This window comes from Eulemur rufifrons, chromosome 2 (genome assembly GCF_041146395.1).
Source record: "Eulemur rufifrons isolate Redbay chromosome 2, OSU_ERuf_1, whole genome shotgun sequence".
NCBI classification, from domain to species: Eukaryota; Metazoa; Chordata; class Mammalia; order Primates; family Lemuridae; genus Eulemur; species Eulemur rufifrons.
Window position 1 is genome coordinate 99,298,359 of NC_090984.1, and position 16,775 is coordinate 99,315,133.

At 41.2% G+C, this 16,775-nt stretch overlaps 1 protein-coding gene across 1 annotated transcript in view; it reads left to right on the forward strand.

Moving 5' to 3' along the window:
* RGS6 (regulator of G protein signaling 6) overlaps window positions 1-16,775 on the forward strand; it is a 541,364-nt gene that overhangs the window by 367,348 nt on the left and 157,241 nt on the right. The window contains exon 3 of the mRNA XM_069465091.1: window positions 6,972-7,071. Within this exon, the coding sequence (XP_069321192.1) occupies window positions 6,972-7,071 (100 nt within the window). The remainder of the gene's footprint in view (window positions 1-6,971; window positions 7,072-16,775) is intronic.

Genomic DNA, 16,775 nt, shown 5'->3' on the forward strand with positions numbered 1-16,775 from the left:
AAACAGATCAGAGAGGAATCAGGGCCTGCCCTACCATCCTTTATGAGTGTTCTTTAATACAGGGTCTTTGTGGCAGACGGTGTTATTTAGTTAACCTAATCCCATTTCCATTCTCTCTTCCCCTGCTCCTTTGTGGTATAGAGGCTGGAAAGGCCAAAGACCCTCTTCCCCCACCCACCTTTGCAGTTAGACATAGCCATGTGACCCTGTTCTGGCCTCAGACTTGAGCAGCGATCTGTTGGGGTCTTCCAGGAAGGACCCTTCCCTGTTCTTCCCACTTTTCACAGAAAGGGTATGCCTAGAGCCGGGCAGCCATCTGGCAGCCATGAAAGAAAGACCAAGACAGTGGCTGTCATAGAACCAAGCCACTGTAGCAATGTCAGCACCACCCACATGCAAACTGCTTCATATGTGGAAAAAAATCAACCTTCATGTTTAGAGGTCAGATTATTTGTTGTTGTTACTTTCCATCAAAAGCATCCTACACCGATACAGTGATGATTCAAAAGTAGGTTTAACCAAAAACAAATTAACAGACATTTCAGTCATTGTCATAGTTAGCATGTGGAATCTCCAAATTCCCCCTCGTGCCCTTGAAATCAGTCTTGTGAATGGGATAGTGAAAGAGGGTGGGCGCCTGGACGGTTCCCACCCCAAGGGCCTCCTAAGGTGGTATTTGTTAGCGTTTCACCTCTGACGTCTTTGGAACCCACACTTAGCTCTGCTGTCTCCAACACAGCCTTAGCTGTGCGCCTGAATCCCTGAATCGCTCTGAAATGTGCTCATCCATGAGCAAGGAGAATAGATTCCATCTTTTACCTACTTTTTAGCCGTACAAACTAAACACAGTGCTTGAAACTTCACAGGCGCTCAATAAATGTCCACTAAATCAATGAGTGAACCTGAGTACCTTTAAAAGTTGAAAATAGCAGTGTGTTGTGTTTTTAAAAATAAAAAAGAGAAATGGCCTGATCTTCTGAAACACATGTGGGGCAGAGCCTGCCTGGTGAAGCATGCACATTGTGGATTAAGAAATCTGATTGTCATTTGCCAGCTCCCGTCCTTGCCTCCGGGCAGATAAGATGGTGTCCAAGGAGTCATTTTCATGCATTCACAGACATGAGAACAGGAAGGGTCTTTAATGAAAGGCAGAAGGTGAAGTGACAGTCATTAGTAGCTAGGAACAGGCAAGTGATTGCAAAGTCAAGATGAAATGCTCTGATAAAAAGGACCTTCACGCTTGAGGCACACACTGCCTTCTTTGCTAAAGTTGTGGTGGACATTTTTTTTTTTAATAATCACAACATTGTTTTCCTATACTTGAAGTTTTTTTTTTTTTAAATCTCCATGGAGAAAAAATTGGAAGAACTAAATAAATTTGTTCACTGGATCATTAATTTGCACAAAGAAAACTAATATTGGCCCTTTGTCATTTCCATTAGGGGTGTCATCTGTCCAAGCACAGACAAGAGGCAGGGGCTGGACAGGCCCAGCGGTGTCAGGACCTGTCTAGGTCGTATCTCTGCCTGGCTTCTGATGCCATTTGTCTGACATGGTTTCTAAAAACATCAGAAACTCCCCAGCCCTGCCCAATACTCTTCCCTTCCCCCACCTTGCACCTCTTAGTACAGGGAAGTGTTTTGCGTGAATTCCCCTGGGGAGACAGGCAACATGGGGAAGCAGGTTCCAGACACCTGGCTGCCTGTCCTTCCTCCTCGCAGACATCATTTTGCATTTGTCAAGTCAAAGATGTCAGAGAAGTCTCTCATGTGTTAGAACTAGAAACTTTAGTTTAGCAACCAGGCTGATCGTTGTAGACATGAGGTAGGTCAAGTCCAGAGAGGTTAGGCAACTTGTCAAAGGTCAACACAGCAAGTGGGAGAAGCCACGGCCAACAGGTATCCCAGGCCTCAGTCTGGCGTTCTTCCTACTGTCCCGCTGTGGCTTTGATTCATAAAGAGAGGATTGCTTCTTCTTACTCCCCTCTCACACTCTGGGGCTACTGCAGAGAGTTGTGTATACTTTTTAAATAATACTTCTTATTTAAAAGAAAGCCCATTCCATAGTGTAATGGTTTCCATCTTCCTACTGTCTGGAGAATGTTTTACCTGAGCGTCAGTGCTGAGCTCTGAGCTCCTTGGAGAAGAGCATCCCGGTTGTTGTGGCCCATCCAGGCAGAACTGGCAGAGCTGCCAAAGTGCTTTCTCTGCACCGCTTGGCTGTCAGATAAGGGTCACCTGCTTGGCACAGGGACACTTAAGGCCACATATACTCCCTATTGACACAGAACTTCCTATTAAAGTATGTTAGGGAATTGGTTTTGCTTTTCCTTAGGAACAAAAGGTGTCAGATGTTAGAAGGAACTGAACAGTAAAGAAATCATAAGTATGTACCTTCCCATCTCCCCATCCTCCCCCCAGGAGCTGTGATCTTCCAGTGGAAGATAAATCTAACCCAACCCATGGGACAAAGAGAGACCCCTGAGCAGCGAGGCAGTGGCAGTCACTGGCAGAAATAAATCCTGGGATGGTTGAGAATCAGATTATTTGGACTGATTTCTCTGCATCCTCCTCTGCCCCTTTAGGACTGCGATAAACTTTCCCTTTGATGCAGATGGTATTAAGGGCCTGAAAGTGTCTAGAAAGGATGTCAGCAGGCACTGGCTGAGGATACCAACATGAGTCTTGGTTCCCTTGTCTACGTCATGCAGATATAAGCATCTACCTCCTGTCAGATTTAAATAAGTTTGTGTGTCTGGCCCAGAGTAAATACTCAACAAATGTTAGCTAAGAAAATGGAAATGAAAGCCCAGGTGCAGCCCCTGCCTACAAAAGGGTTTGAACCTAAGGAGGAAGATGAGAGGCTGCATATATATGCCTCTGTTCTGCACTGGTAATCAACTAGTAAGGCCATAGAGGGCAAAGAGTTGCTCTTTTTTAAAGGTAAAATAAATTATACTTGTTGTCCAGCAAGGAAGACATGAATCAAAAATACTAGAAGTGGGAAAGTTAACGTTTGGAGTCCAGTAGGTAGCACTGGGACTGAGAGCTTTCTCTGGGTGCCACGTTCAGCTCAAGATTTCATGGGTCATGTAGTATAAGGGGCGACACCAGGCTCTTCTGGAAAGTGCCCTGGGATCCACAGCAAACTAAGCACCAACCTTGGTATATGGCACTGGGAAAGGTAACGTGCCCAGAGATCAGCCCGGCTCTGGGGCACTCACTGGGTTCATGCCTCCGATAACCCCCCTTCCAGGATCTGCCCCCATCGCTAAACCTCATAGCCACACGACTCAGAGAAGGATTGTAGTCACGTTTTTCTGAATATCTGAGAAATAGAAGATGAGTTTTAGATCTGATAAACAGGGCTGTACACTGGAGGCATTAAGACTTGGGTAGGAATCTTGGCTTTGCCGCTTACTAGCTATGGGACCTTGGATAAATCACATAACCTTTCTGAGCCTCAATTTCAACATCTGTACTGAATAACTTTTAAGACTGAGGAATAAGTTAAATAATTAAAATACCTAGGGGAGTATTGATCATAAAATAGATGTTCTGAAAATGCTTGTAATTATTTTTATCAGCTCCTGAGAGTCCACTTGTAATTTTTACTGGATCTGTACCCTTGAGAATTCTCCAGAAACCATGACAAAGAATTTCAGAAAGAGTATTATTGACCAATATTGTAGCAGAGTATGCTCAAGAATCAAACACAGTTATCAAAAATTTATCTGGCACAACAGCGGAATGGGCTACCTGAAGTAGTGTAGCTCCCAAGAGTTTTTAATAGATGGCAGATGGTGTAATTGAATTTCTGTATTCTTCAAAAGGGTTAGATTCAGAGATACCCCAATTCTAAGATTCATTGCCTCTGATTGTCAAGTATTTGTTATGACTTCGGCAATTTTTGATAAATGCATTTTTTCAGAGCCCTGTTAGATCTTAATTTTTCTGTAGAGCAAATCACCCCAAACTTAGTTAGTGGCACACAACAGTAAGCATTTCTTGCTCATGAGTCTACAGGTCAGCTGAGGTGTGGCTGATCTAGCTATGGGTTTGGTACCATTTGCTCCAGATGTCTCTCATATTCCTTGGAATAACAACCGTCTGACACATGTTCTTCTCATGGAACAGGCAAGAAGGCAAGAGAAGAGAGTGAGCACAACCATGCAGGTGTATTGCAAGCCTTTGCTCACATCACATTCAGTAACATCCCAGTAGCCTGGCAAGTCATATGGCCAAGCCCCAACGCCAAGGGGTGGACTCTCTGCCCACCATGAGGCCAGGGCAAGGATTCAAGTATATATTCATACGATGGAGAAGTCAGGAATTGGAGGCCAATAATTCATCCTTCCATGCCTGTGATGTTATAAACTACTGCTAAAGTGCAGTCCCCTTTCTGGTCAGTTGTGGGGATTGTGCTTTTGATCTGGCTGTAACCCTGATGAGTGATATGCCTGCTTGGTACATTGCAGGCCAACATAAGACAGGACTTACTGTTTAGTAAATAAGTCCTTTTAAGGTTCAACCGTGTGATGAAGCAACTACGCTAAGCAGAGGAGAAAGGCGTTGTGGCACCAATCCTTAAAATCCAGCCCACAGCTGCAAAGACTGGAAATTATTACCATCTCATGTCTAGTCTGGGGTCTAACCGAATTGAATTATTGGTTTCCCTCCAATTCTCAGTGATTTTCTGGCCATTTTCTTAGAAACCATCAATGTAACTGATACTCCTGCACTAAATCAAAAGCATAGATGACTTTGAAATCTGACCATTTTTCTAGGACTAGCTCTCTTTGGCTATCAGTTAGGAATATTCAAACTACTCCAAATTTTTGTGTTTAGGAGACAGGAGGCCGGCAATAGCTGAGACCATTATTAACACGAATGTGGATGCAGATCCTTCTTCTATGGTCATTTAACAGACGCAGGTCTTCAGGGAATGACCCCCTCTTCTAGCTTGATACCCTCATCTACCGCCTGAAGGGCAGGGAGCTTAGGATTCCTTCTCACTCTCAGTACTTCTCAGGGAAACCCAGAAATATACAGGTGAGAATGGTCTCCCTGCTTGGTTGGTTTTCTGAGAATCTTACTGGGAGGCAGGATGTCTCAGGGGTCAGAAGCCTGAGCTCTGGGGTCTGCGGCTGACTTCTGTCTGGGCTGCGCAACTGGGTAGGTGTGAGACCCTGTGAAGGTCGTGAAGGTTGCTTAACTGCTTCAGTCATCACTGATGTTGATCACAGATGTTCAGGTCCACTCTCTTCCTGACACCCAGAGGACTGAGCCCCCCTGGCTCCTTTGTGGTTGAGTGGTACTGTGTGACTTGTTCTGGCCAAAGAATTGTGAGCAAGCATGTTATATGTAGCTTCTGGGCTATATCATTTACTAAACAATGAGATACTCTCTAGAATTCTCTCTTGGCCCTCTGGCACAGTGACCAGCAACATTGAAGATGGTGACTGCTCCATCAGCCCAGGCTCTAGAGTGACTAGAATGAGCAGTGTCACCCTGCTAATCTGCACTAGACAGATAGCAGGAGAGAGAAATGAACTTGGTTGTGCTAAGCCACTCACGTTTTGGGGATTACTTGCTACCACAATTTAACCCACACTACCCTGATGGATATGCTTCACTAAATCTTAGTTTATTTATCTGAAAAAGTGAGGATAATAGTGGAATCTATTTTATAAAATAATTATGAAAATTAAACAGGATATTGTCTATATAATACTTAGAATAGTACCTAGTACATAATACATTTTTGAATACATGTTGGCTATTCATAATGATGATGAGGATGATACTATGCCAAAGCCAAACTTTGTCTCTAACAAATTATCTATTTCTATCAAACAAGTTGTTAGTCATTTGTCTTTGAGATAATCACTTAACCTCAAATTGCAATAGTAGTATGTTAGATTATATGAGCTACAGCTCAAATTTCTAGCCTTAAGATTATGTGACTCTGTTAAGGAATCATTCAGAGAATCCATCCTGGTGTTTCAAAGCTATTGCTGCTATTGGTTAGGGGAACACAATATGTGATAACAGTAAACATTATTTCCTCCTCTTCTCCAGTTTTTCTCCCTTCCCCAAACAGAAAGATATGTGTTCTTGTTACAGAATTTTTTTTCTGTATCTTATTCTGAAGATATCTTCCCAGGAAATTACACCCAGCTTATAAATTCATAGCTACAAATTGGCTTCCTAGATTAGGCACCTACATCCTCCTCAGTCCAAACCCAATCTCTGTTCTGTTTTCACCAATAAGATGTCACGTGGATCCAGGTCACAAATCACCATGGTCTTTCTCCTGATAATGTGGTCTCATTTAGCTCAGCAGGAAAGGATCCTTAGTCCTGGCTAAGGTGACCATCCACAGGCCACCAGGCCACCACCCACAACCACTGAGACCTATTTTCCAGCTTCTCTAGATCAGGGCTTGCCATGTCCTGATTTACAGTCTTGTTTTTCTCTCATGTGACTCTGGCCGTGTCCTTCTCTGGTCCCAAAGGCAACTCTGCCTGCAATTCCTAATAGCAGTATGTTAATCTACATTAACATATTAAACCATAGGGAATTGCCATGGGGAGGTTGAAGATAGCAATTTCCTATGGTTCAACCTATACATAAACCCAGTTTGGGGAAAGAGGAGGAAGCATATGATGTACATATTGAATTACATGTTGGATCCCATCGAGAATCCTAATGTATTTCTTTCTCCTCACCTTGTTGACCTGGGGGGATATTCTTCTAGAACATATTCTATGCTCTTTTATAGTACCTTCCAGACTCCCCACACCCAGCACTTGGTCCACAGCAGATACTGATATTTATTGACCAACTAGGTGGGGGCTTGTCCTGCTATCTATTGTTGGCATCCATATTTACATATTTGGGCTATGTATAAAGGTACCATTTACTGTTATTTTTTGTGGGAGAAAATAACACTTCTTTAACCTCTTTCAGATTGAAGACATCATTACGAAGATGCAAGATGACAAGACAGGGGGTGTGCCCATCAGAACAGTCAAGAGCTTCCTCTCCAAAATCCCCAGTGTTGTCACAGGTAACGGACTTCTTACAAGGTATTGTTGACAACCAGAACTACTGAAGAGTTTTGTAGTCCAGATTGTGTCCTGGAGGGTGTCTAAAAATCTGCGAGTTCTCAAAATGAAATGTTCAGTGTTTTTCTTGTCTCAGGTCCCATCCTGGTCTTGATTTCTAGGAAGAAGCTGCTCTTTGCTAGCCATTCAGAATGGCTCTACCATGACCAGCCCTTCAAGTGCCTATAGATAGAGGTCTATGAGAATAAACAAACCCATCAATAAACTGACCCATTAGCAGTTTGGCCTGTGGGATATTCATAAGCACTAAAATATTTAAGAAATTACATTTAAACAGGTTTTTAAGAAAAAATTTTAACAAAGTATGTTGTTCAAATTCTACAAAATGCTTTTATTTATAGTTTCTTTTAACTCAATGTACTTGAACTCCTGAAAGAGAAGTTTTACAATCTTTTCCTGCATTTCTTTTTTTGTGTTCTGTGCTCAAACATATTTCTTTTAAATTTCTTATTCTGAAATATATTAAACACATGGGTATAGTTTCAAGAATAATAAAACACATCCTATGCACCTACCGTCCTGCCTTATAAATAACATATTATCAATATCTTAGAGTCTCTTTGTTACCTACTGGATTGCATCCACCTCTCTAACTACTATCTACTTTTATGCCCATCAATTCATTGTTTTTCTTCATAGTTTTGCTACATAGGTATGGATCCTTTGCTATCCAAACAAATAACCAGATGAATTAAGATAAAATTTTAGAAGATTCTTTCATTTTCAAAATCTTACTATATGCTGTTCAAAATTCAGGAGCCAAAAAGGCTTAGTTTCCTCTATACACCTATGAGAATGGCTAAAATAAAACATACTAATGATACCAAGTGCTGGTGAAGACATGAAGCAACTGGAATTCTCATATATTGCTGATGGGAATGCAAAATGCTACAGCTACTTTGGGGAATTCTTTGGCAGTTTCTTATAAAGTTAAACATATGCTTGCCATATGAGCCTGCAATCCCACTGCTAGGTATTTACCCAAGAGAAATAAATACTTGTGTTCACACAAAAACTTGTACATAAGTGTTTATAGCAACTTTATTTATAATCTCCAAAGACTGGAAGCAACCCAAATGCCCTTCAGTGGGTAAATGGATAAACAAACTATGGTCTATCCATACTAAGCGATAAAAAGGAGTAAACTATTGACACAGCAACTTTGATTAATCTAAAGTAATTTTTTCTGAGTGAAAGAAGCCAGTCTCAAAAGGTTACATACTGTGTAGTTTCCTTTAGATGACATTCTAAAAAATACAAAGCCATAGTGATGGAGAACAGGTCATGATTTCCAGGATTTGGCAGTTAAGGGGAGAGTGTGACTACAAAGGACAGCATGAAGGAGTTTTATGAGGTCATGGAACTGTTCTATATGGTGGTGGTAACATGCATCTATATATGGGTTAAAATTCATGGAATAGTACACACAAGAAGAGTCAATATTACTATATGTTAACTTAAGAAATAAATAGACTCAGTTGAAGTACCCATAAGTATCCCAACTCATTATCCAGACTGTCAGGGCTTGAATTCAGGTACTGTCTTAGTCAGCTGGGGCTGCAGCAAAGTGCCATAGACTGGATGGCTTATAAACAACAGAAATTTATTTCTCAACAGTTCTGGCAGTTGGAAGTCCAAGATTGGGTTGCCATCATGGGTTCTGGTGAGATCCCTCTTCCAGGTTGTAGACTGCCAACTTCTTATTGTATCCTCACCTGGTAGAAAGATAGATAGTTCTATGGCCTCTTCATGAGGGTGCCTCCTTCATAAAGTACCTCCCAAAGGCCCCACATCCTAATGCCATCACACTGGGGATTAGATTTCAACATATAAATCTTGGGGAGATACAAACATTCAGACCATAACAGGTACCAAATAGATTTGAATGATGAAGAATACTTGTATTGCTAGTGTTCTCTAATTTTGTCATTTATATAATTAGAATTTTATTTTATATATTGGCTATAATAGATTAATTTTCATACATTGCTGGATTTTGTTTGATAATGTTGTTTAGGATGTTTGTATCTATTTTCATGGGCAAGATTTGTCTATTTTTCTTACCATCATTGCTGGTTTGGGTATCAGATTTATGCTAGCCTCAAAAAATGAACCATGAAACATATCTCTTTTGTTGATATTGTGTTGTTCTTTGAAAAATAATTGTCCCTTTAATCCAGATTTTAAGTGTGTCATTTCAATTATTTATTTTTTATTTCTAAAATTTCCTTCTGGTTCTTTTTCCAATGTGCTTGGTTATTCATTTATTTTTAATTTATTAATTTAGATATTTATTGGATGTTTAATATTTTCTAAGCATTGTTGAGCACTTCGGATTCAGAAATAAATTAAACATAAAAATTTCTGCCCTCATGGAATTTACATTCTAGTGGAGGATACAGTAAACAAGATAAATAAGGAAAATTTGCAGAATTTTGGGTAGTTATAAAGGCCAAGGAGAAAAATAAAATACTAAAAAAGAATAGGGAATGTTGGAGTGTTATAATTTTGGAACAAGGGGTCAAGGAAGAACTAACTCCCTGAGAAGGTGACTTTTGAGTAAAGATGGGATGAAGATAAAGGTTTGAACCATGTGGATATTGAGGAAAGGAGCATTCCAGACAGCCAGTGCTAAGTGCCCAGGGCAGGGATGTTCCTGGTCTGTTGAAGATCTGTGAGGAGGGAGTCAGAGCAGCTAGAGTAGAGACAAGAAAAGAAAGATGGTAGAGATGAAGTCACATGATAATGGTGAGCTAGGTCATGTGGCCTCTCATCATTACAAGGCCACTGGAGGACTTTGCACATGCTCTGAGTTACCTTTCCATGCAGCGATGTTGAGAATACCCTCAGCAGTTGGAAGCTTAGGTGCCAGATAGGATGCTATTGTAAAAGTGATGACTAAGACATCAGCATTGGAGATGTGTGAAGTAGTCAGATTCTGATTCAAGTTTGATGGTAGAACAGACAATATTTGGGGATAACTCAGATGTAGAAAGTGAGAGAAGTAAAGGAATCAACCATGACTGCACATTTTTTGGCTTGAGCAACTGGAAAATTGGAGTTGCTGTTAATTTTAATGAGGAAGACTATGAGAGGAGCAAGGGGTTGTTTAGCTGAAGGGTAAGAAATCAAAAGATAAATTTGAGACAGGTTAAGTTTTAGAGACCTGTTAGATATTCAATTGGAGATGACAAGTAGGTATTTGAATATGTGGCTCTAGATTTTAAGGGAGTGTCTGAGCTGGGTACATAAGTCATGAGCATGTAGATGGTACTCAGAGCCATGGGATTAACAAAGTCACCAAGGGAGTGAGTGTAGCTAGAGCACATAGTCCAAGTCCTAAAACTGGGGATATTCCAATCCATAGAGGTGAGGGAGAGAAGGAGAATACAGAGGAAATTGAAAAGAAGTGGCTGGAGGTAAGGAGGGGAATCAGGAGGGATATGGTTTTTTGGAGGCCAAATTTCCTAGAAAGTGTTTTAAGGAAGAGTGGAATGATCTACTATGTCAAATACTGCAGATAATCAGGTAAGCAAAGGGCTGAGAATGGACCATTGAATTGAATAACACTAAATTCATTGCTGACCTTGATAAGTGCACATTCCATGAAATATTGGGGACAAAAAGCCTTATTAGAATGTGTTCAAGTCAGAATGGGAGGGGAGCAATTAGAGGTAGTGAGTGTAGTTAATCTTTGAGGGAGTTATCCTATAAAATGAAGAAATGCAGTAGTATCTAGAGGGGTACATTAGGTCAGGACAGGAAGGTTTTCAAATGAGAAGAAAATGACAGTATGTTTGTATGATGATAGGAATGACTCAATAAAGAGGGGGAAATGGCACAAGAGAAAGGAAAAATTCAAGAACTGATACCAATGAATAGCTAAGAGGGGGTTGAATCTAATGTGCAGATAGGTGGGTAGCTTTAGCTAAAAACATGTACCATTTATTCATAGGAAGAAGAAGGGAGGCAAAACAGATGCACAGAGGCACAAATAAGTGGGGAGTTGTGATGGGAGATGGTGGGAACTTGTAGAAGTTCTCTTCTAATTGTCTCTGTGTCTTCAGTGATATGGGAAGCAAAGGTGGTAGAGAGGTTGAAAGTTTGAGGAGAGATCAAAAGCTATGAAATAAATCGGGCATCAGGCAGATGGGGAGAGGAGGGGGAGGGGGAGGGGTGCTCAATAAATATATGTTGGTTGGTGGAATCCCAAATAGAGCTGTTTAAAATAATTCTCAACCTCTGAAAATAATCAATATATTTTTTGTATTGATTGGGTGTATACATACATAATGAGTGTGATTGCAAACCGTCTAGGGGATGGACACACTTGAAGCTCTGATTGGGGGTGGGGCAAGGGCAATATATGTAACCTAAACTTTTGTACCACCATAATATGCTGAAATAAAAAAAATAAAATATTTTTTAAAAGCTACAAAATAGTCACTAAGAGAGTAAAGAGATTGACTGGACTAGGGAAATAGAATTTTGATTGTGACCCACTTAGAATTATTAACATTTATGAATTTAAGAAGAGACAGTTCTTTCTTCAGGCAGTTAGCTCTGTGGATTTGGGCACATATCAAGTAGAAAGCTGGACTTGATTAATGCTAGAGCAAGTGCGAGGGTGTGATGAATTGAGAGAGCAGCTAAAGGGACTGGCTATTACATTTTAACCAAGTAAGGATTGAAGTGAGAACATGAGATGGATGTGGAACTGTGAAGAGTAATAATTGCAATAAATGGTTAGTCCAGTGGCAAAGGAATTTTGGAGTTAGAGGCAAGAGTAAGAGAGCTGGAAATATAGGAGCTGGTGGTTGGATATTGGAATGTTTGAAACTGAGATTCTGGAAAGGTTGTGATTATTGGCAGTGACAAGATCTAAGGTCTGATCCTGTGAACAAGTGACTGAGATAGGATGGCGGGCAAGATCGCTGCAGGAGAGAAGGGTAAAGAACTGAGAGGCTGTGATATTGGAACATTGAACTGTATGGGTATTGAGATCACTACTGGGCGAGTGTTAGAGAGGGCGGTTGTGAGTTAAAGTCTTTATGGAATGAGAGGCAGAGGCCCAGGGATCAGTACTGTAGGTGGTTTCATTTGATGTCATGGCTGAGTGTTTTTTAGAGGAGAGAGAGAGAATGAAGATAGTCTAAAAGAAACCACTAGAAGTGAAGAGGTCACTTATCAGCCTTCAAAGCCCATGGCATGTAAGGTGTAGTAGGGAAAATAGCCACCACCTAAGAGGTCTGCAGGGAAGCAGTGCCACTGGGTAAGAACAGAGGATGAAGGGAATAATAGCTGATTTTACTGAAGACCGGACATGAGTTCCAGAGGGCAAGTGAAAGGGTTTCAGGAGATGGTGAGTATATATATATGACTCAGGTAATAAATGCCTGCTGTTTCTATGTGCCAGGTACTAGAGTAGTCACAGGAGATAAAAGATGAACAAAAACCTGATCTCTTCAAAAGCTATTGATCTGGTGGGAGAACAGACACATACAGATCAATAATTATATGAGCTATGTGCTATAACAGAAGAATGGACAAAGTGCTGTTTGAGTCCAGAGGAGAGAACCATGATTTTTTCTTGGGTATGCCTAGAACATTTCTCTGAGGAGGCATATCAGTTATCTATTGCTGCATAACAAACCACCACAAATTGCTTAAAACTACAATGATTTTTAATTTCTCATTAGCATGATTCCATGAACTGGTAATCCAGACAGTTCTGCTGGTCCCATCCACGGCCGTAGTCATCTGATGGTTCAGTTGAGGCTGGGGCATCTACAGTGGCCTCACTCACTTATTTGGCATTGGTGCTTATTCTTAACTGGGGTGTCAGTCCTTCTCCATGTCATCTCATATCCTCTAGAAAGTTCGACTGGGCTTCATCACAGCCTCATGGTTTCAGGGTTCCAAGTGGTAGAGGGTGAAAACTGCAAGGCCTCTTAAGGCCTAGGCTCCCGAATTCATACAACGTTAAATCCACCACATTCTGTTCTTCAAAGCAAATCACAAAGCTAAGCCTAGACTTAAGGGTAGTAAAATCAACCCCACCTCCTAGAGTAGGAAGGGCAATGTCACATTGACCCTGGGAGACATGATTCATTGGAGGCCATTAGTGTAATGATCTACCATGTGAAGTAATTTAGAACTGAGCCTTAAACATAAGCAGAAACCCAGGGAAGGAAATTCTGGGTGGAGAAAATAGGATTTTCATAGGCTCCAATACATGAAAAGTATGCCAGTTTTCAGTAAAGATGAGCTTGGTTATGTGGTTGGAGTTTGAAACACATTTATATGTTTCTGAGAAGAGGAGCATATAGGTAGAACAGCCACAGGAATTAAAAGGATATGAAACTTAAACTTAATAACAGATTATAAAGGAACTTTGACTTGTAGACTTTATCTCAAAGGTAACCCATCTGCCCTGCTCCGATAGGCTGCTGTCAGGGGTTTAAATAGGAAAGAAATCACATCTATGAAGTGGATGAAAGACTGAGCAGGAAGAGGTGGGGAGTATGGAGACTAGTTAGGGGGTCTCTAGGTGAGGGGGTCTATGCAGGAAATGAGGAAGGCCATGGCATCACCAACCCCACAGCATCACCAGAAACTATAGCTTTAGAACCGTACATCATTAAGTCCTCACAGAACTTCTATGAGATAGGAACCGTTACTATCTCCATTTTATAACAAAGGAGACTACTAATTCAAGAGCTTAAGTGACATTTCCAAGGTCACACAGCTAGTAAATGTCAGGATCTCTGCCTCCGGGGCCACATGTAACGATAGTAGCAGTAGGGAAAAGACATCAGAGGAAAAAGTAGAAGATAGGATTGATGGTGGCTAGAGGTAGAGCATAGAGTAACTCAGTCAAAATTGCTCCATTGTGGACCAAATACATCCACCTAACTTCTTCTTCTCTGAAACCCAACAAAAATTATAGTAAAGGATTTTTATTTTAAAAACATAATCTCAAAGTTAGAGGCCACCATTCTAATGATCTACCATGGGAAATAAACATCCTTAATTTAAATATCTTTGAAAAGATAGTCCAATACAAAGGGCAGTCGATGCCTCACTCTCAAGATGTGCAGATGTGTGAGAGACTGCTAGAGAATTGTCCCCCAACACAGGTCAGGACAACAGCAACAGAATTCATAGATCTGAAAAACAAATGGATGAGTGGTAACTGACAATGACCCTGAGACAACCTAACCATCACTTCAGTAGAGAAAGCTAAGAAACAACACTGTTTGTATGGTGGAACCCTCAAAGGCTCAGAAACTAGTAGCATCAGCACACTGTTCTATCTACTTGGAATGAATTTTGCCAAAATACTCACCTGCTTAACTACTGCACAAGCCACTCACGAGCCCAATGTTCCCTGTCTATCAATATCAGTTCCTACACTAAGCCGAGACAGCTCAGGCTGGTGTTAAAGTGGTCCCCAAGAACAGTCAAACCCCAGGACAACAGGTTAGCCTCATCCTCAACCTGTTCAAGGTATCAGACGTGGCATTCGGCCAGCACCTGCTGTGGCATAGGGAGTAGTCAGCAATCGGAACACAGGAAATCCACTCAACAACGCCAGCCAACACACAAGGACTTTAGTCTGCACCAGTGCGTACTCAGCAGCCACAGACTGAAACAAAGAATTGAGCTGTATTGTCAAATAGAGCCGCAATTGTAGCCAGCCCCATGAGCTGTGTGTTCAGACCAGGGCAGGAGCACTAGTGCCAACACAGCAGCCACAAGCTCTTCACCCCCTTCACCCTCCTCTAGAGAAAAACCCTGGGATGATATTTCAGGATATCTTACTTTTCTTCACCATCCTAAAGATGCTATTAATAGTACTAAAGAGGAGAGCTACATAAATAAAAAATCCAGGGTACGGTGGCACATGCCTGGAGTCCCTACTTGGGAGGCTGAGGCAGGAGGATCACTTCAGCCCAGGAGTTCAAGGCTGCAGTGAGCTATGATCGTGCCACTGCACTCTAGCCAGGGTGACAGAGCAAGACCCTGTCTCTAACAAGAAAAGGAAAGGAAAGGAAAGGAAAGGGGGGGAGGGGGAGGGGGAAGGGGAAGGGAAAGGGGAAAGGGAAGAAAAATCACCCAGACCCGTGGATACTAAACCTAAGGTGGAAATCTATGAATATGTGGCCACCCTGTTACTGTGCCAATAGAGGTTGTATCTACACAGAACAGTAATCAGCCCACATTGCGGCCTTTCCTCCAGCTCAGCAGCCTCCATCAGACTTTCTAACCATTAGTGAAACAGCCACTCTCCCAACGTTGGAGCTTCCCCTCCAACAGCAACAGCTAGGGAAGTAGCTTTATCTCTTCTGTCCTGGACCCTAGTTCTTGAGTAAAAATTGAAAGTAAGGATGAAAGAATGATGAACACAATGAAGCTGCTTGAATCAACACAGTGCCTTTATCTCTTGCATTGCTGGACAACAAACTGTCCGTACCTATATGTGACCTTCCATCTGCATAAAGAAGAAATTATCTCAGTGGAAGAGGGCAAGAAGGTGGAGACAAATGGCATGATGAGAGTCCTCTGGTGAAAGCTGCTTCCCAAAGACTACTTCGCAGAGGGGTGTGTGAGCGTATCCCAGTGCATCCAAGACTCCGTCATGTCAAAAGCTCTAGGAAGCTGCTTGTCACCACTTTCTCAGCAACATGGTGAAAAATCACAGAGTAATGTTAATCTGCAGGAAGCAGCATCCTGGAAGGCCCATCTCTGTGCTGTTCGGTTATGACTCTGAATTGAAAATCTGACCAACTTACCCAAATCCTCCCAAAGGCAAACAGAGAAGCAACTGTTCATGACCCATATCAAATAAATATGTAGCAATATGCAGATGTGTCCCTTTGTAATGGATCGAATGAGTCTGGGTGAAAAAACTATAAAACAAAGGTTTTAGAGTATAAGAAGGTTTCAGAACCAGAATGTATTTGCCAAAATAAATAAATAAATAAATAAAAGTCAAATTGAAATAAAGGAAAAAATACTGACCTGGGAAATATGGATTTTTAAAAAAAGAATTTGTGAGCAATGAGGGTTGGAAGGAGGAGGAAGGTAAAACTATATAAGCAGAGCAGAGAATTGACATAAAGAAAGTTTTCTAGAATTCACAGGTGACATCAAAGGGATTCATGGTGCCAAGTGACACAAAAAAATCAGAATTGCAGAGATATTATTTCTCTCAGATGAATCTCTTTTAAGCAGACTTTGTGGTACATTTGTTTACAACCTTTCTAATGCGTTGGTGCCTACCAGTTGGAATAGCAACACAAGAGGTCGCGGGCATTTCTTGACCTTCCATCTTACAAATTAAATCTGTCTGGTGAATTCCTGCAGGACCCATGCAGGGCCTGGACTGAAAGCATCTGTTAGGATCTTCAGTGCTGAAAATAAAACCTTTTCCCATCATGTTATTCTCTTCTTTGTCTTTCTGGCCTCCAAATGTCTGCTCTAAACTCATTGGTTACATCTTTATTAATAATAAATGTTTTAAAAAAATTCAGTAAATTTAAATAAATACCTTTAACAAAAATAAAGATAACCTGTATTGATCTAACCTATATTGAGTAAAAGGGAGAGATAAGAGATGGATATATTTGAGATAAGAAAATCA